Source organism: Oncorhynchus kisutch, linkage group LG3 (assembly GCF_002021735.2).
Source record: "Oncorhynchus kisutch isolate 150728-3 linkage group LG3, Okis_V2, whole genome shotgun sequence".
In the NCBI taxonomy this organism is placed as follows: domain Eukaryota; kingdom Metazoa; phylum Chordata; class Actinopteri; order Salmoniformes; family Salmonidae; genus Oncorhynchus; species Oncorhynchus kisutch.
The window spans coordinates 66,321,861-66,341,138 of record NC_034176.2 but is presented as its reverse complement, the minus strand read 5'-3'; the positions used below and the strand labels follow the sequence as shown (position 1 = coordinate 66,341,138).

The following is a 19,278-nucleotide window of genomic DNA, read 5'->3' as shown; positions in this document are numbered from 1 at the left end:
GATGAACTGCAGAGATCTACCTCTGAGGTGGGAGACTCTGTCCATAGGACAACAATCAGTCGTATATTGCACAAATCTGGCCTTTATGGAAGAGTGGCAAGAAGAAAGCCATTTCTTAAAGATATCCATAAAAAGTGTCGTTTAAAGTTTGCCACAAGCCACCTGGGAGACACATCAAACATGTGGAAGAAGGTGCTCTGGTCAGATGAAACCAAAATTGAACTTTTTGGCAACAATGCAAAACGTTTGGCGTAAAAGCAACACAGCTCATCACCCTGAACACACACCATCCCCACTGTCAAACATGGTGGTGGCAGCATCATGGTTTGGGCCTGCTTTTCTTCAGCAGGGACAGGGAAGATGGTTAAAATTGATGGGAAGATGGATGGAGCCAAATACAGGACCATTCTGGAAGAAAACCTGATGGAGTCTGCAAAAGACCTGAGACTGGGACGGAGATTTGTCTTCCAACAAGACAATGATCCAAAACATAAAGCAAAATCTACAATGGAATGGTTCAAAAATAAACATATCCAGGTGTTAGAATGGCCAAGTCAAAGTCCAGACCTGAATCGAATCGAGAATCTGTGGAAAGAACTGAAAACTGCTGTTCACAAATGCTCTCCATCCAACCTCACTGAGCTCGAGCTGTTTTGCAAGGAGGAATGGGAAAGTATTTCAGTCTCTCGATGTGCAAAACTGATAGAGACATACCCCAAGCGACTTACAGCTGTAATCGCAGCAAAAGGTGGCGCTACAAAGTATTAACTTAAGGGGGCTGAATAATTTTGCACGCCCAATTTTTCAGTTTTTGATTTGTTAAAAAAGTTTGAAATATCCAATAAATGTCGTTCCACTTCATGATTGTGTCCCACTTGTTGTTGATTCTTCACAAAAAAATACAGTTTTATATCTTTGTTTGAAGCCTGAAATGTGGCAAAAGGTCGCAAAGTTCAAGGGGGCCGAATACTTTCGCAAGGCACTGTATTTCTTATCAGTATGAATCTTTTAGGGAAGTAGATAACTTTTCAGAGGACTGAACCAGGTGTGATACATAATGTTTGTCTAAGCACATGAATCTCCAATTTGCCACGCGCGTGACAGGGTTGGCAATGACGGTTTTCCGCTGAAAGATCTTTACAGTGCAGAGATGCCAAATTCAGCATTAGTGGAGGCTTTGGATTTTGGTGCAGAACATGCAGCTTGCACTTCTGTCTTGCTCTCTCCCCCCCCCCCCCCGTACGTACCATAGCCCAGTTTGTACACAGTTCATAGATCCCATCCTAGCATTTAGCCCCACATTACCCCACTGTCGAGCCCTCTCTAAGCCCTCAGGCATTTGGCAGAGTGCGCGTGGAGATGGCAAAACCGTGGTCCTGCCAAGCCCCCTGTTCCCACAGTGTTCATGTTTACTGTGTTCTGTTTTCCCCTCACCTCCACCCCTCCGAGGCCACGGTGGTAAACAGGTATTTACAAAATAATCCCAGGTCTATGTTGTGGGTAATTAGGTGCTTGTCCCTGGTGGGCTAGCCTGTTCCCTGGGCCCCGAGGTGGGCTAGCCTGCTCCCTGGGCCCTGAGGTGGGAGAGAGGAGGAGCAGGTGCCAATTACAGTGCAATCAAGCCACACCTCCTGTACTGGCTCTCTGTGTGTACCACCTTCACTGCTGTGTGTGTGTGTGTGTGTGTGTGTGTGTGTGTGTGTGTGTGTGTGTGTGTGTGTGTGTGTGTGTGTGTGTGAACTGCCCCGCCCCATGGGACATGCCATGGAGGCTTTTCTTCCTTTTTTCTGCATTCCCAACATCAGAAGTTGCACTAATAGGTTTTTGTTGCCTTCCTTAGAATGGCATTTCCTCTGCTGAGTGGTGTGAGTGGGGACACTCACGCCTGCTTATTAGAAGGACTTCTTAGGCCTACATGGCCGTGTGTGTGTATGGCCTTGCTATTGTTGTGCGCACACACACACTGGTCTCACTGGAATAGCAGCAGCCCACCATGCTTGTCTGTAATCTTATTGTTTTAATGATGCAACCTGTGGTTTAGAGGTTCCAGCAGCAGCCATTTGTTGAGAGGAGCAAGGGCCTCTCTGCTCTTGGCTCTCCCCTTCCCTCAGCCTGATCTTGGCCCTCAGGCCTGGTTCACTGCTCTCTCTCTCCCTTCCCCAGCCTCATCTCTCCATGTCTCCATGACAGGCTGCTTTACGGCAGGCACTCTATCCCCTAGGCTCCCCCCTCTCATCCTGCTTTACGGCACACTGACACTCTCTAGACTCCCACATCACACGAGAGAGAGGAAGGCAGGAAGAACGAGTGAGGCAGTGATATGAGGAGAGAGGACGACTGCAAAAATTGAGTGAGGAAAGAGAGCGCAGTCAATGATGCACAATGGTTGTGACTTGAGCAAATATGCGTGGTTGATGAGGCTAAATGAGTTTGAGGTGTTTCTGTGTGTTGAATTGTGTTTTCCACAAGGTTGTTTTGGAGTTTAGTGGGTGTGGTGGATGAAACCATGTGTGTGATACAAACATGATCTTTCTGTGTGGTTCTCAAAGGTTTGCACAGCTGTGTGTGTCTCTCATGCGCACGGCTGTGTGTAGACTGTCTATGAATTAGCTGCAGCGCTTGCGCTCATGTCAGCTGGCTCTTATTTACATTCCAGCCAGGTGTTCCATTAAAGTGAGCTGATTTGGACTCAACACACAGAAAAAGCACTGTGGACAGTCCCCTGTCTCCAAATGACAACGCTTCAACTTTCCCTTTTACTACATGATAAATGACATCATAAAATGAACTGTTGTTCATATATTTATTTAAAAGACGATCAGGCTGGGAAAGCAAGAGATTTGCTTCGGGAGGAAAATTGGGCTGAGTTGTCTGGATTTTCTCACTTCTCCATGAAGTCCTATGGACTGGGTCTCGTCCACTGACCACTGGTCTCCAGTGAGAGGGCTGTGTGGTCAGCAATATATCATAGAATTGATACAATACCGTAGCCCAGGGTCCAGATCACCTGGCATTATCAGAGTGGTCCCAGTCAGTCTGAACTGAAGCCTTGTTTAATCTGGTTGTTTACCCCCCTCTCCTCTCCTTCCTCTCTAACTGGCTGTGTGTTTGTGTCCACAGGCCTCGCTCGGTGGGGGGCCATGGCAGGATGTACTGGGGCCCCAGCTGCTCCCAGAACCGGCCCCAGGAGCCCCGCGGCCGCCACCGCCTCTCTACCGTCATCCAGCCTCTGCGCCAGAGCGCCGGGGAGGTGGTGGACCTCACAGTGGATGAGGATGGTGAGCATGAGGACGTGCCGACCCGCAATACCACTCTGAGATGAACTATATGATGTAACAGTCACATAGAGGTCCTAGACTTAGACTCAGGCCTCTGTTTTTCCACTGTCTTTTCTTTCAAAGCTAGGCTCATTTGTCTTTCAACACAAAGGCGAGTTTACAGTAGTCCTCTGAGGCATTTGTCCTCTTAAGAGGAACAGTCATTTTTATATGAACAACATACAAAGGGTTGCAAATACACTCTCTCTCTCTCTCTGTGTCTGTGTCTCACTCTCTCTCACACACACATACAGAGAAGCAAGTTTACTCTTGAGGCAGAAAGAAAATAGATCTGGTGATTATGTGTGTAAAAATCATTTACATTGGGGAACAGCTTTTTCATAGATGCTGCATACGATAGCCGGACTGTCGCACAGCATATGAATGTGGATTTTGATGAGTCTAATGCTTTCTTACATGATCCAGCTCAACACTGCGTAGGGAGTTGGGAAATATTACATGTCAAATGAAATACTCTCATTCACACTCTATTGTTTAATAGGATTAGCTAGCTTCTTCCACACATCTCTCCAAACTTGCGAGTGAGTGGCTGTCGCTAACTTGAATAAGAATTGTCCTGTCATCACAATTCAATTTGAAATGTTCCCGTAAGCGAGCACTGTTTTAATAATGATTCATCTGTATCTTTTCATCAAATGGAGGGCCGTGCCCCTGAGAGCGTCTGCTCTTTCATTGGTTGGCTTTTACACATCAACCCATTGCACTTCTGATGCATGTCGTTTCATACTGTCAATCCTATCATAAAATGTCACAGTGATGCCAGCCACTGGAGCAGTAGCCAGAAGCTCTTCATTGTTAATGTGGATGCGTTAGGCACAAGGAATGAAATGCACCTGGCGATGTTAAAGCTTTTGTGGGTAAAGAGTTTCACTCTGGATTTAGGTGATATACAGCTGACTCCTGATGAGTATAGCCTACATTGAATGACAAAGTCCATTGAAGAGCTGTGTATTTAATCATCTCCAATTTATATACGTACATTATTCTCACCAGATGTATAGGCCTACTCCAGTTCAGTTCATACATTCATGACAGCCCCAAGCCATTGCATATACACCTTTTTAAAAATGGGTTCTTTGTTTCAGTTTCCCTGTCTAGTTGTTCATTTGTTTTTATTTATTTAAATGAATAACACATTATGAATTCTATTTATTATCATTTGAATATATCAGGTGTGGACTGACTGTTTTTGTAATGGCTTTACCTTTCCAACATCCTGCATATCTCTGGCTAATGGCTATGTTTTCCCAGACCAGTTTGCCCTCTAACCTGAGGCATTAGCAAACCAGACCAAAGCATTAGTGTGACTTAAAAGACCAATTTGGTGCATTCTCTTTATGGTCTCACACCGTGTGACTGATAACAGAATACCAGAGCGGTGTGAGATATGAGTGCATTTGCATTTCTTTGGAGGAGAAATTAATTTGTGACTATGAAAAGCAGATGGAGCTCACACTGTGGAATGCTAATGAGGTCTCTTCTTCTCCCTGGCTGCCAAGGCACTGCAGCCAGTCTACACACCAGGGTTTCCGTTAGCCGGTAATAGCCAGCTTTTGGGCGATTTAAAAAAATAAATAAATAGAAAAGCAGATCAAATTTCCATGTGTATAGTAGGCTTACAGAGTGTACAAAACATTAGGAACCCCATTTAGCCCTCAGAACAGCCATAATGCGTCGGGGCATGGACTCTAGAAGGTGTCGAAAGCATTCCACAGTGATGCTGGCCCATGTTCACTCCAATGCTTCCCACAGTTGTCAAATTGGCCCTGATGTCTTTTGGGTGGTGGAACATTCTTGATGCACATGGGAAACTGCTGATCGTGAAAAATCCATCATCAGAGTTGCGGTTCTTGACACAAACCGGTGCTCCTGCTACTATACCCCGTTCAAAGTCACTTAAATATTTTGTCTTGCCCATTCACTCTCTGAATGGCACACATTTCTTAAGGCTTAAAAATCCTTCTTTAACCTGTCTCCTCCCCTTTATCTACACTGATTTGAAGTGGATTTGACAAGTGACATCATAGTTTTCACCTGGTTTCACCTGGCCAGTCTGTCATGGAAAGAGCATGTTTTGTTCACGCTGTGTATATTTGTTGTGTAGGGATATCTTATTTATCACACGCCTACAGCATACAGATACAGAGCCTTTGAGTGGAAAATTGTCAGACATCTCTAACAGTAAATGCTTAGGCAACAGAAGAACACAACTTCATCAGTGCGTCACACACCTCTTTGCAATTAGCTGGAGGCAGTATGCACTTTGAAAACATACTTAATTGTTTGAAACCTGAACGTTTTAATACATATGAGGCATCTCTTACCTTGCTTCAAAGTAGCCGAGCCAAAATCAGACCATATCCGTGGTGGCAATTATTTTATATCAACTTTCTTTAATTGTCCAGTATTCCAAGGCACAATCGTAGTCATATTAACAAGTTGTTGCATATTACATCTCCCCTCTTTCAAAATTTCTGCAATCACGTGTGCAGTGCCCTTTTGACAAGTGTTTTCCCGCTAATTGGGTTATTGAACGAACATTCCCGTGCAGCTTTCTGCATTGTGCGCATATAATAGTTGATCAACATTTTAAGCTGAACGTTCTGGTCTGTTGCATCAGACTCATTGCTTTTTAAGGTTTAATTTATGTAGCTTAGACATTACTCGTTGTAATGAATTTGGAATCTATCGTCCCACAACTATCCCAGAGTGTTTGGAACAGGCAATTTCTTTCTCGACAAGCTGACCAATTGAATAGGTCAACTGTTCTACTGTGGAGGATAGTAGATTGACAGGCTAGTGATTTTGCTTTTCTTTGGCTGAGGAAAAGTAGATGTGGACAGTTATTCTAACTTCTTTAAAGTGCACATCAGAATTTGGTAAGAAGGACGGCACATCATTGCTTCCTTGACTTGCGTGTTCTGTTAGTGATTTCTGTCATTCTGAGCACTGTGGGTGGACCCAATGCATATGGGTCCGGTAAATTTCTCACATGTCCGGTAAATTAAAATGCTGCCGGTCAAATGTCCGGCGCCACATTTTCCTAATGGAAACCCTGCCACGCACACACACACACACACACACACACACACACACACACACACACACACACACACACACACACACAGAGAGATGGATGTGTGCTACGTAATGAATTCCCACCTATTAAATCTGTTTACCTGTCTCTTTTCCCTATCTCAGATCTCTCTGTTGTGCCATCCACCTCTGACAGCATTCACCCTCAGACTGTCAGCTCTTCCTCTTCATCCTCCTCTCATTATACTACCTCAGAGCCCCACGATGCCCTAGGCCCCTCCACCAGCTGCCCTGGTCAAGGCCCAGCCCCAGACAGCACGCTGGCACAGGGGCCAAGGGGTACCGCAGGCACGGAGGGTAAGACAGACCATACACTCTCCAGAAAGCCATGATGTCAACCTTGTGTGCCTTTATAAGTTTAGTAATCTTCCCTTTGGGTCATCTATGAATAATGATTTAAGCTTAAAGGTGTTTTCCATCTCTATCAGATGAGAGCAGAAGAGGATCGTCCGGCGTGGCAGGAGAGAGTGGGGGCACGGCCATGCCCAGGTTACCCTCCTGCTGCCCGCAGCACTCCCCCTGCGGAGGGCCCTCCCCTGGTCACATGACCCTGGGCCATTCCAGCTGCCTGCAGGCCCAGCCCCCCCAGCAGCCGGGTTCCCAGCAGCACAGCCACGCCCACCACTTCCACCACCACCATCACCATGTGCCTCAGCACCCACCTCCACCCACTCTGCCCTTTCCTGAGCCCAGCTGCCCCCTAGAGAGGCCCACTGCCCTGCCTGCACCATGCAGAGGGGGAGGGGTCAGCAGCAGCAGCTCCACCCAATACCACGACCAGGTAGGCCTGAGCATCAACACCCTGTTGTTTTTTACGTTGTAGCATTGGAGGTTTGGCTGTTACTTCTGCTTCCTTTTTTTGATTTCCCCAACTTTAATATATCGACCAGAGAATTTATGCATTTCTTATAGCAGTAACATTTTATAAATATATTCCATATTAAAATTAGATTTTTTTAAAGTCATGAAAGTATTTGATCATATTTTCTTTCTTGCCCAAAATCTATAAAAGTAGGCTAAATGAATAGAATCTGAGGAGATAGAAGGCTGCCCTTTCCTCCCACAATAGCTGGAGATAAATTCGGAATCATTTATAGTTTTAGTAAACCATGCAAGCCATGTTCTCCCTGGGAGATGTCACCATAGCATTCAAATGTATCTTTGACTAAGTCTTTGTGTGTCTAAACAAACGGCTCCATCAATATCTGCCAATGAATCAGATTCAAGGTGATTAAAAAGGATTAAAGAAGGAAAAAACAGAATAGGAACTGAAACAGACAAATAACTGGTATCTTGCAAAGGAACTAGCTGGCAGCCTCCCTTGAAGCCAGATTCACCGCTGAATAATTTAAATTCTGCTAATTGTTAGGAGCTGCTGGATTGTATTATTTACCATCAAACTGGAGCAGTGTGTGGTTAAAGTGTAATGAGTTGGGTTGGGGTTGAGAGGGCTGTATCTACAGGTCAGGTTAGGGGCTCCCTCCATAGACCTCCGTCTCTCTGTCTTGATACTCTCTGATTCCTACATAATTCATGCAGGGCTGGGGCAAGTATTCAAAACTGGGCCGTCAGGTCTCTACCATGAAAAGGAAGAAGTAGTTTCATGGGTAAGGCAAAATACTGTGCCCTTTGATGGGCTTGGCCTACATGTTGATACCGCCCTCAGCTACAGCTCAGAGAAAGGAGACATACTGCCTGCATAAGGTGAATAAGTCATGTTTTATGCATCAGTCTAAATATGATTATTTATTTGAATAATTCAACGAGGGAGGGCTGCTACTATGATTTGAAACTCCATCTCTTAGATTGCATTTTCTCAGCCGGTTTACTGCAGTCTAAACTGTGAAGCCCATTGTCTTGTACTTGTATCTTGTGCTTTGTGCTGGCTGGACCATGAAGCCCTGTGGTTTTAGTTTAGTGTTTTACTGGTTAGTTATATATTCTGTCACTACAGAGATCAGAGTCAGACAGTAGCACCATAACATCATAGTCTGGTTCTACTCTCTCCATACCTCCCCTCCCTGTATCTCTCACCCCTATTCTTTCCTTTTCATTTCCCTCCTCTCCTCTCCAACCCTCCTGTCTCTGTCTCTCCCCTCCCAAGCAGACTCTGCCGGTGGACCTGAGCAACAGTGGCTTGCGGAGCAGCGGCTCCGGTAGTTTCCATGGCACCTCAGCCTTTGACCCGTGCTGTCCAGGCTCCACGTCTCGGCCCGCTGCCTACAACTCCCAGAATGCAACGGGGCCAGGGCCCAGCCAGCCCAGTGCAGTGGTGGACTCCTTCAGCTCAGCCATGGTGGCCCAGCCTCAGCCACAGCCACAGCTATCCACCTGTAGGCACTTCATGCACCCCTCCTGTGAGTAGAGCTACATCTGTACAAAAAGGGAGATGGCCTTTTATTTTGGTGGGTGAAGTTATTTTGGGGTTAGATTTGTGTGGTTTCTATTGTTTAAGTGTTGATTTGATAGGAAAATGAAATGCTGCAGTAGTAACTATAGTGTGTTATTCCCATGCAGAACCTGCATACTACTGTACTAAACATGTGAGCCTTTAGGATATATACAGTAACTATTACCACCAGACCATGAAAGATTATGCCGACAACAGCACTCTTGAAACCCAGTGCTAATAGTAATTAAGAGAAACACCTGATGTTTAATGTGCTAAGTGCTGCGGGTGTGCTACCAAACAGGCCCCGTTAATTGCTGATTCTCCTCAGAATAGCTCTGTTTGGAATGAGGAGTGTGGCGGTGCTCCCTAGTGGGGCCATATTTAGAGGGATAATTGGAACTGTTGGCGCACCTGTCTAGTGCCTACACTCAGTCACGTCAGACAGTCATTCCTGCTCCGGCCCCCTTCTCTCTGCAGTAGGGAGCGAGACAGACAGACAGAGAGAGGGGCTGGGTCTGTCCGGGGTCTCAGGTGGGAGACCTGCTCAGCACAGGGAGCAGCCAGCCAGGCAGCATGTTTCAGTGAGGAGAGTCATCACTGATGATGATGATGATGATGATCAGGTGTCATCATTAGGAAGGGGACTTAAAGGCGATCTGGTAAGGTGTTACTAACTACTTATCAACTTTCTTCCACCATTCTCGCTCTGTCTCTCTGACACCCAGACGCCCCCCTGGCACGCTCCCTGCACCACCAGCCCTCTAACACCTGCCCCCATTCCCATGGTAACCCTCCTCCCCCTCCTCAGCCCACTCCACAGGGTGACTACGTCATCCCCCACCCCGTCCATCCCTTCCACACGCCCCTGCCTTCCCACCCCCCTGGCCACGCCGTACCCCCGCCCCCCCCTGCCCCTCTGCCTGCCCACCACCTCACAGGCTCCAGTGCCCCCCAACACCTGCCCGCGGAGCACCAGGCCCTGCAGCACCACATGCCCGCACTGGGGACCTCTGTGCAGAGGCTGCACCAGCACGAGATGCTGCAGAGGATGGAGGTTCAGAGACGCAGGATGATGCAACACCCCACGTGAGTGTAGCCTCTGGCCCCGGTCCAACCTGTCTGATGGAAGCAACACAACTGCAAGCACAGACAGTAGCATCCAATTGTCTGATTACAGGGACAATATTATGGTATTTTCCCTCTTGTGTTTCTGATAAACCTCTCTCTCTGTCTCCAGACGAGCACATGAGCGCCCCCCTCCACACCCCCACAGAATGCACCCCAACTACGGCCATGGCCACCACATCCACGTGCCCCAGACCATGTCGTCCCACCCACGCCAACCTGAGCAGAGGACTGCGTGGTCAGTACCATTTAGAGCAGTTGAGGGCCAATGCCTTGCTTGTAGGGCCAAGAGTTTTATTTTTACCGGCATATATGTGGCCTGGTGTGCACTACGGATATAGTCAGTCACTCATCTTCAATGTTGAAATGGTACATGTGACGTCAATGTCTGAGTTGATGATGACTGTTGTTGGTCTGGTTCTCTTCTGTAGGGAGCTGGGTATCGAGGCTGGAGTGACCGTGGCGCCATATCCTTCAGGACACCTGCACCCTCACCTGCCCCACTACCACCCTCCCCCAAGACTGCACCACTTCCCCATCCCCTTCATGGTGAGTGCACGACTGGCACCCTCACTCTAAGCACACGTGCCTACGTTAGAATACATGAGAAGTATGGCTTAGATGAATGATGCCCTCTATTTATAACATCTGTTATTTCAGGGATGGTTTGTTGGGCCACATGAATAATGCGTTGGCAATTATGGCATTTCTCGTGCATATTCAACATAACCAGTTGCCTGAAATCAATGGATGCCCCTTTGAAAAGATGTTGAAAGTTAATGCACAATGTCCGAAAATATGAAATTGTGAGACTTCTGCGGTTATCAAAAATGCAGTTTTTGGAAATGCTAGCTGGAATTTATACCCATGTCGAGCAGTGTCAGCCGACTTAATTGATAACGCTATATATCCCTATATGTGCTTCATGAACTGTAGCCTACAGAAACAAATGACTGTACTCCACTGAAGTGAACATATTTCCATGGAATTGTTTTGCCTCCTTCCTCACAGCACACTGGCATGTCTGAAGTAACCTACCCGCACATTCGCTACATCTCATCCAGAATGACTGGATTTGGACGAACTTATGAGGTGACACTTGATTAGTAAAGAGCTAGTAACTAGTGCCTGGTGTTTTTCCTGCTCAGGTTAGGTGGTGAGGAAACACTCCTGGCCCTGGTAATTAGTTATGAAGGAGCTGAGAGCGTGTTATGGCTGTGGATAATGAGCTGTGTGGAACGGAGTTGGCACCGTCTCATGTTGGGTTGTTTTCCTGCCCTTTTCCTCAGGATCTGCTGCATTTAGAGGAGAGATTGGGGACTGTGAACCGAGGGGCCTCTCAGGGAACCATAGAGAGGTGCACTTACCCACACAAGTACAAAAAGGTGAGAGCACTCCTATAAAAGTGTGTGTGTGTGTTTCAGAACATATCCTATGTAATGTAGTTTGATGTGATGTATTTTGTGCATGTCTGCACAAGATTTTATTCTGGGACAGAGTGCACACTCGGTGGTTATTTTGTGCTCCTTTCAAAATATGAATGTAATGTTATCGTTAAATCAGATGCTGTAGAAACTAGAAAGTGTCCCTTTCAGCCAATGTTTCAGCCTTAGAAAACATTGTAGGGAAAGATTCCATCTAGTTTTCCAAATGTATTTAAATAAGTAACCTAATAACCTGCTGCCCAATACAGAAGGTGTTGGAGACTGAGCGAGACATTGACGAACAGTTAACCCCTGAAGCATGGGCAACTATTGGGAAAAATATGCACGCAACCTCAGACTCGGTGAGAAAAAAATGAACAAATTCAATTTGGAAACATGTCTCTGCTCATTTATAGTTGTTAATGGTAGTAGTGTTGGGGCCAAGGGGATTCGGCGGTAGAAACATTTTAGAGATTTTTTGGAATATTTATTTAAATATATATTTTTTAAATCCATATTATCTTGATCATAGGGATGACATGTTTTGTAGCCAGGACAAAATGACCATTCTCTCTGTCCTCATAGGGATATGTGTTCACCCTCATAATGCTTGTACTGTATACAGTTAGCCCTCTATCAGTCATAAAGGATAGTTTATTCGCAAGTTGGGTCTGTACCTGTAATGTTTACAGCCTGTGAACCCTGAATATATTTATCGTGTTTGACGGTAACCCTCATAAAATGGTCTCAGCCTTCCCTGTTTAATACGTCTTTATAATGTGAATAAGAGTGGTCTTTGTTTGAACTTTGTTTTTGGTGCTGTGTATCTATAATGGTGTTTTCCAATGTTTTCATTAACAGAGAAAGCTGCATGGTAAGCAAGAAGAAGATGAGGGGGCGGACGAAGACACAGAGGAGAAATGCACCATCTGTCTGTCAATACTGGAGGAAGGGGAGGACGTCAGGTACAGTTATACTGTAGCGTGTGTGTTTTAATGCGGGGCTGTTTTTGTGTGAGAACGACCACTCCTTTCCCACATTTTCTCTTGATATGCCGTGGAGATTTTCTCAACACCCAAATATAGTAATCAGCAGAAAAGCCAATCCTTTGAGTGTCTGAAAATGACTGGTCTCAGAGGACATTTCTGGAGCTCAACATATGTGCTCATGTGATCAAGTGAGTTTCTGCCCTCTGTTGGTGTAATGTAAGAACTGTAATGTGTGAATGTTAAGTTTCTATTTTTCAACAAACCAAATTAAACTAATTGTGTTCATTGTCATTTAATTCCTTATTCATTCCATTGTCATTTCATTCATTATGAAGATGAAATTCAAAGTCTATGTCTAACAATATATTCTCTCTTCCACAGACGCCTACCTTGTATGCATCTCTTCCATCAACTGTGTGTGGACCAATGGCTCCTCACCAATAAGAAGTGCCCCATCTGCAGAGTGGACATCGAGGCGCAGTTGTCTGCCGTTGAGAGTTGATGCTGTTTTTCTAACAACTCTTTGTTGGAATTTTCTTTTATTGTTGTTTATTGTTTGAATTTTTCTTCAGTACTGCAGTCAACCAAAGAGGGCATGAATTACCTGCGCAGATCCACTATGAGAAAATAAAAACATCAGGCTAAAGAAGCGTTGAGCCTAGAGTGCCAGCTATCTATCACACAGTACAATACTGATCGAATTGACATCTCAATTAAGGATTTAAAATGTTATTGTATTTATAAAGCTTTTATGTAGCTTTTGATTGTTTCCTCGTGTCATATTTTAATTTTTTTGCATGGCTCCTCGCAATGCATTTCTTTGCACATATATTGTGGGCTTCTCATGGCCTAACAACTTGCAGGTGAGGATAGCTGCTCTAGTAAAGAAGCATTTCTATATACCTAATGCCTTGCTTTACTGGAGTAGAATGTCAACCTCCATTTAAAAACATTGCAGGACTCATTTTACCAATCATTGTATTGATTAGTTTATGTTTAGACAATGTGGTTTGCTAGTGGAAGACGTTTCTAAGAAGGTAAATCAAGACATTCCTTAATTAGGAAAATATCATGTTAAACTGATCAGCTGCTGTATTTGTGTTCACCCAGTATTTCTAGAGTGGGAATAAACTCAAACTTCACTTCACCTCCCAGAAAATGCACATGCGTGTCTTACACCTCCCCTGCACCACCTTGATTTGACTAAACACCATTCACACGTCATCTAATGTATTTTAGAGAAAAAGAAAATGAATGTCACATCTGTTCTTGACTGTTCTTTTTCAATGGAATGATTGTTGAGGTCTGCTGAGGATACAGTCTCTGTGTTCTGTTTGGATTTCTCCCTCAGACAGGCCCCAGATGGAAAACTGGGTTCTATAAGGGGATCTCAGGCCCACAGATGCAACCAGTTTCACATGAGCCTGCAACCTGGGGATATCTGTTGTTTGGAACTGGGAATGGCATTGGTTTATCCTTGCTTTTAGTTTATACCCGTTTCTTTTTTCAGAGGGAAATACACCGCTCAGCTCAGAATAATAAATAAGTAGCTGATTATTCTTACAACCCAGATCATTGTTCTTACCCACACTCCCTCTCTCTCTCTCTCTCTTTCTGTAGCTGTGCAGCAGCAATCTCTCTTTGCTGCCATTGAAAAGATAACACTAATATTATTCTCGACTTGCTAACTTGCATATACTTGCACAAGAGAGAACAGACAGGAGTGTTGTAAAGAGAGTGCGCTGAGGCCATGTATTTCCACTCTGATTGCTGAGTTTTGGAGAAAATAATAATAATTTTGAATGGAGTGTTGGAATGCAGTACTTATGGCAGGTATCCATGCATTCATAGACTTAATGGCACCAGGATGATATTCCATGGGATTTATATTAGTTTTAAAATAATATGAATAAAGTTAGAAGTCTTTCCTGTGTCTGTTTATTTGTGTCTTACCATTCACCTATGCATGTTGGTCCATATTTCACAACTGCACGTTGAGGGATCTACTATCAACAAAAAATATTGGTAACATTTGGTATTCACACCCCTTGACTTTTTCCAAATGTTGTGTTCCAGCTTGAATTTAAAATGGATTACATTTGGATTTTTTGTCAGTGGCCTATACTCAATGCACCATAATGTTAATAAAGTGGAATTCATTTTTTATTTTTACTATTTAAAAATGAAAAGCTGAAATGTTATGAGTCAATAAGTATTCAACCTTTTTGTTATGACAAGCCTCAAGTTCAGGAGTGAAAATGTGCTTAAGTCACAAGTTGCATGGACTCCGTGTGCAATAATAGGGTTTAATGTGATTTTTGAATGACTACCTCATCTCTGTACCCCACACATACAATTATCTGTAAGGTCCCTCATTTAAGCAGTGAATTTCAAACACAAATTCAACCACAAAAAGCAGGGAGATTTTCCAATGCCTCGCTAAGAAGGGCTCCTATTGGTAGATAAAAAAAATAAGAAAGAGCAGACATTGAATATCCCATTGAGCATGGTGAAGATATTAATTCCACTTTGGATGGTGTATCAATACACCTAGTCACTACAGAGATACAGGCGTCCTACCTAACTTAGTTCCAGGAGAGTAAGGAAACCGCTCATGGATTTCACCATGAGACCTATGGTGACTAAAAAAGTTACAGGGTTTAATGGCTGTGATAGGAAAAAACTGAGGATGGATCAAGAATGTAGTTACTCCACAATACTAACCTAATTGACAGAGTGAAAAGGAAGACTGTACAGAATAAAAAATATTCCAATACAACACATTACTGAGTACCACTCCACATTTTCAAGCATAGTGGTGGCTGAGTTATGTTATGGGTATGCTTGTAATCGTTAAGGAATGGGGAGTTTTTCAGGATGAAAAAGAATTGGAATGAAGCTAAGCACGGGCAATATCCTACAGGAAAGCTTCGTTCAGTCTGCTTTCCACCAGACACTGGGAGATTAATTCACCTTTCAGCAGGACAATAACCTTAAACACAGTTGCTTACAAAGAAGACGGTACATGTTCCTGATTGGCCAAGTCACAGATTTGACTTAATTCTGCTTGAATATCTATGGCAAGATTCGAAAATGGTTTTCTATCATTGATCAACAACCAATTTGACAAAGCTTGAAGAATTTATTTTAAAAATATGGGCAAATATTGTATAATCCAGTTGTGCAAAGCTCTTAGAGACTTACCTAGAATGACTCCGTAATTGCTGCCTTAAAGGCTGCCAAAGGTGATTGTAACATGTATTGACAGGGTGTGAATACTAATGTAAATGAGATGTTTATGTATTTAATTGACAAAAAACGAGCAAAGAATATATAAAAACATGTTTTCTCTAGATGATAGGGTGAGAAAAAAATGATATTTTGAATCCATTTGGAATTCAGGCTGTAACACAACAAAATGTGGAGTAAGTCAAGGGGTATGAATGCTTTTTGAAGGCACTGTAGATGTGATATAGCAGTACTAAAAATGCCTATTCAGCTCCTGCGTATAAACTGTTTATAATCTGTAGTCCTTATGGCGAATCATCAAGTAAAGATTAACTGATGTATCCATCCATGTAACCAATAAGCCTGCAGCAAGTATAAATAAAAACCTATTTTATGCATTCTATGTAGATTTTATGAATATTCCCCTTACTTATTACTACTCATCAATCATTGAAGACCAAGTGTAGTGTTTAGCCAAGAGTAGCCAATATTAGCATTTTGGTCAATTCATAAAATATATGTTATTTTGGCCAAGTGGATATATCAGCAATATATAAATGTATGAAGATTTTACACTATTGTGGAGAGATGTACTGCTTGGATTCTTTACCAATGATAGAAATAAGTTTAAACAATTTTATGTAATTCATTTAATTATTATTTTGGCCAAATTTCATATTCACAAATATTCATTTACAAACAAAACACCACATTTTCTTACCTTACAAAAATTAATTGTGCTATATTTTAAGACAATTAAATACTCTACTAACAAAAAAGCTGTTAGAATTATAAGTGTATGTATGTCCCTTAAGGTCCTTGTGTAATGTGATATTGTACCCCCTAGCCCAATTGTCCTTTGTATCTTATTTATGTATACTTGTGTTCCCCCATGTACTTTCTGTATTGATTTGTTGTTGAAAAAAAAGAAAAGAAATTAGATCTATTCTGATTGTGTGACGTCATTCGCGATTTCTCTTTGGCAACCAATGAAAGAGGTGCATTCTATGAAGCGGTATCCAATTAGAATCAACAGAGCCGTATTTGAATGACTGTGGAATTGTTCGTTGAGACTTGTTTACTTGGGCCTTGTGTCTGTGGAGATAACGAGCAAACAACAGAACTAAAAGCGGAGTTTTGCCTATTATAGCTGGTTATCTAACTGCCTTGTTTTTAACAAAGCGTAAAGATGTCGTCATTGGAAGTTCGTGCTGCGGTGAGTTTTTACAATATGGACAAGCTAATGTGTTTTTGTGTGCATGTTACTCACAGCTAACGTTAACGTTACTTGCGCTTGTTAAAGTAATACGGCTTCGTAGTTGTCTGCTTTCAGCTTGCTATTTTTAGTTTAGCTAGCCAATTTTTATCTAGTCGGTAAGCTACTAAAATGCCAACATTGAGTTATTTAACCTGCCTGAACATCTAGCTAGGTAAGTTACCTAGTGTAATGTGGCATGGTTAAATCGAACGTTTTTGTCAACTGACGACATTAGTAGTCGGCAGTTTCTTTGTTAGCTAGCAAGCGATGCAAAACTTGTATTAGTTATATTTTGTGTTCACATGGTTGGTTTGACAGGTCTTTTTGTCTTAAACAGTTATGGAACGCAGACAACCCAGCACGAATGGGAAAAGCAAACGTAGCTGGAGCAAGAAGGGCTGTGCTTGGTGAGCTGTCCAACTTTCCCAATGCCAGCAAAGCGGTGCCGTCCAAGGTATTGTTGTCTTACACGGCATTATTTGGTCCATTGTCTGCTTTCACTTGCTACTCGCCCAGATCGTCCTCAAATATGCTTCTCTAAACTCTCTACAGAAGACTGTTGCTGCTGCTAAGGCTTCAACCGAACAATCTATGAACCAAAAAGACCAGCCAGCAGCTGTTCGGACTAAACGTTCCCCAGTTCCTCAGCCTGAAGAGTCTGTTAACGTGTCCATGAAAGAAGAGGAATTGTGTCAGGCGTTCTCAGTAGCTCTACTTGCTGTAGAAGACATTGATGAAGGGGATTCAGACATGCCACAACTGTGCTCTGAATATATAAAGGATATCTATGGATATTTGCAGTGCCTTGAGGTAACTTGTGCTTTCTCTCTAGGATAACATGGTGCTGACTTGTTAAATATTTTGTACTGGGTTATCTTGATGTCTTCCTTTCTCAACAGACCCAGCAGTCTGTCCGGCCCAAGTACATGGATGGCTATGAGATCAATGGACGAATGCGCGCTCTCCTGATTGACTGGCTGATTCAGGTGCATTCCAGGTTCCAGCTACTGCAGGAGACTCTATATTTGACTGTGGCCATCCTGGATCGCTTTCTTCAGGTAAGCCTCGTTAAAAAATATACATAAAAAAATGGTATATCCCTCTTTACTTTTTCTAACCCCTCTCTTATCAAGGTGCAAACTATCGGCCGCAAGAAGCTCCAGCTGGTTGGCGTGACTGCCATGTTGTTGGCATCCAAGTATGAAGAGATGTATTCCCCGGAGATTGGTGATTTCGTTTACATCACAGACAATGCATTCACCAAGGCCCATATTCGTGAGATGGAACAGATGATTCTGCACAGTCTGAACTTTGAGCTTGGACGGCCTCTACCCCTACACTTCCTCAGGAGAGCCTCCAAGGCTGGCAATGTAGGTTCAATGACATGCATGTTTTTTATTTACTGGTGTATTTATTAAAATTGCCTATTGACATGAACTGCAATTAATTGTTAAAGATCGAAAAGCAATCAACAACTGACGGGGTACCAGAAGGTTACAGTATTACTTGCATGCAGTGGCTTAACCAATGGTTGTCTTTTCAGGCTGATGTTGAGAAGCACACACTAGCCAAATACCTCATGGAACTGACCCTCCTTGACTATGACATGGTGCACTACCATCCTTCTGAGATTGCTGCTGCAGCCTTGTGCCTCTCCCAGCTGCTGCTTGATGAGCTCAACTGGGTAAGCTGCTGTCTCCTGGAAATTATTGGGATGTTTATGGGATGTGTCCACTAAATTATCATAGATTACGTTCAAACAGATTTGGTACTAGCAACAGGTATGGTCAATTTACTATTGGTTATGCTTCTTGTGCAGACTGTAACGCAGGAGCATTACTCTACCTATAATGAGAACCACCTCAAGCCAATCATGCAGCACATCGCCAAAAATGTAGTCTCTGTCACTGAAGGGCGAACAAAGCTTCAAGTAAGTTGTCTGATAGCTTGACTTTGCTCTAGTGATTTTAATCTTACACCATTGGATTTGGGTAATATGATACATGCCAGATCTTGGAAAGAACCTGAACCATTGACTAACTTGTGTTCCAGGCTGTCAAGAACAAGTATGCAAGCAGCAGGCTAATGAGGATCAGCCTCATCCCTCAGCTGAAGTCTGCTGTTGTAAATGACATGGCTGCTGCTCTGCTCCCAGAACATAAACCCTGATGTGTGATTAGACTGATTCTTAATCTGCTGCACTTTATTTTTTAACTTGTTTTTTGTCTTTAAGAATCCATCGTGAGATATCCTTTTTAGACTGCTGCTTTTAAGTACATGTAAATATTTAAATTTGTACAAATAAACGTTTTGAACCATCTTAAACATCACCTGTAGTCAAAGTACTAACACTCACTCCAAATGTGAACAGGAGTATGTAATTTATACACAACTAATAGTTGTGCTACAGTAACATTATGGGCCAGCC

General features: G+C 43.3%; 2 protein-coding genes across 5 annotated transcripts in view; both read left to right on the top strand.

Annotated features, from left to right (window-relative positions):
* The window catches only part of LOC109874605 (E3 ubiquitin-protein ligase Arkadia), a 50,591-nt gene extending 36,301 nt beyond the window's left edge, over nucleotides 1-14,290 (top strand). The window contains exons 4-15 of one of the 4 annotated variants that reach the window (XM_031811268.1): nucleotides 3,121-3,278; nucleotides 6,540-6,731; nucleotides 6,863-7,215; nucleotides 8,539-8,791; nucleotides 9,552-9,912; nucleotides 10,064-10,189; nucleotides 10,383-10,500; nucleotides 10,963-11,043; nucleotides 11,241-11,336; nucleotides 11,645-11,737; nucleotides 12,237-12,340; nucleotides 12,746-14,290. In XM_031811268.1, the coding sequence (XP_031667128.1) occupies nucleotides 3,121-3,278; nucleotides 6,540-6,731; nucleotides 6,863-7,215; nucleotides 8,539-8,791; nucleotides 9,552-9,912; nucleotides 10,064-10,189; nucleotides 10,383-10,500; nucleotides 10,963-11,043; nucleotides 11,241-11,336; nucleotides 11,645-11,737; nucleotides 12,237-12,340; nucleotides 12,746-12,866 (2,056 nt within the window). In that variant the 3' untranslated portion in view covers nucleotides 12,867-14,290. The remainder of the gene's footprint in view (nucleotides 1-3,120; nucleotides 3,279-6,539; nucleotides 6,732-6,862; nucleotides 7,216-8,538; nucleotides 8,792-9,551; nucleotides 9,913-10,063; nucleotides 10,190-10,382; nucleotides 10,501-10,962; nucleotides 11,044-11,240; nucleotides 11,337-11,644; nucleotides 11,738-12,236; nucleotides 12,341-12,745) is intronic. The other 3 variants (XM_031811274.1, XM_031811282.1, XM_031811292.1) reach the window with 3 other exon arrangements.
* A 2,352-nt stretch (nucleotides 14,291-16,642) lies between these two features.
* LOC109887808 (G2/mitotic-specific cyclin-B2) lies at nucleotides 16,643-19,180 on the top strand. The gene is made up of 8 exons (XM_020479088.2): nucleotides 16,643-16,808; nucleotides 17,188-17,304; nucleotides 17,403-17,660; nucleotides 17,750-17,908; nucleotides 17,984-18,220; nucleotides 18,394-18,534; nucleotides 18,670-18,780; nucleotides 18,903-19,180. Exons 1-8 carry the CDS (start codon nucleotides 16,782-16,784, stop codon nucleotides 19,017-19,019), a joined length of 1,167 nt encoding a protein of 388 aa, XP_020334677.1. The 5' UTR covers nucleotides 16,643-16,781; the 3' UTR covers nucleotides 19,020-19,180.
* The last annotated feature ends 98 nt before the right edge of the window (nucleotides 19,181-19,278 follow it).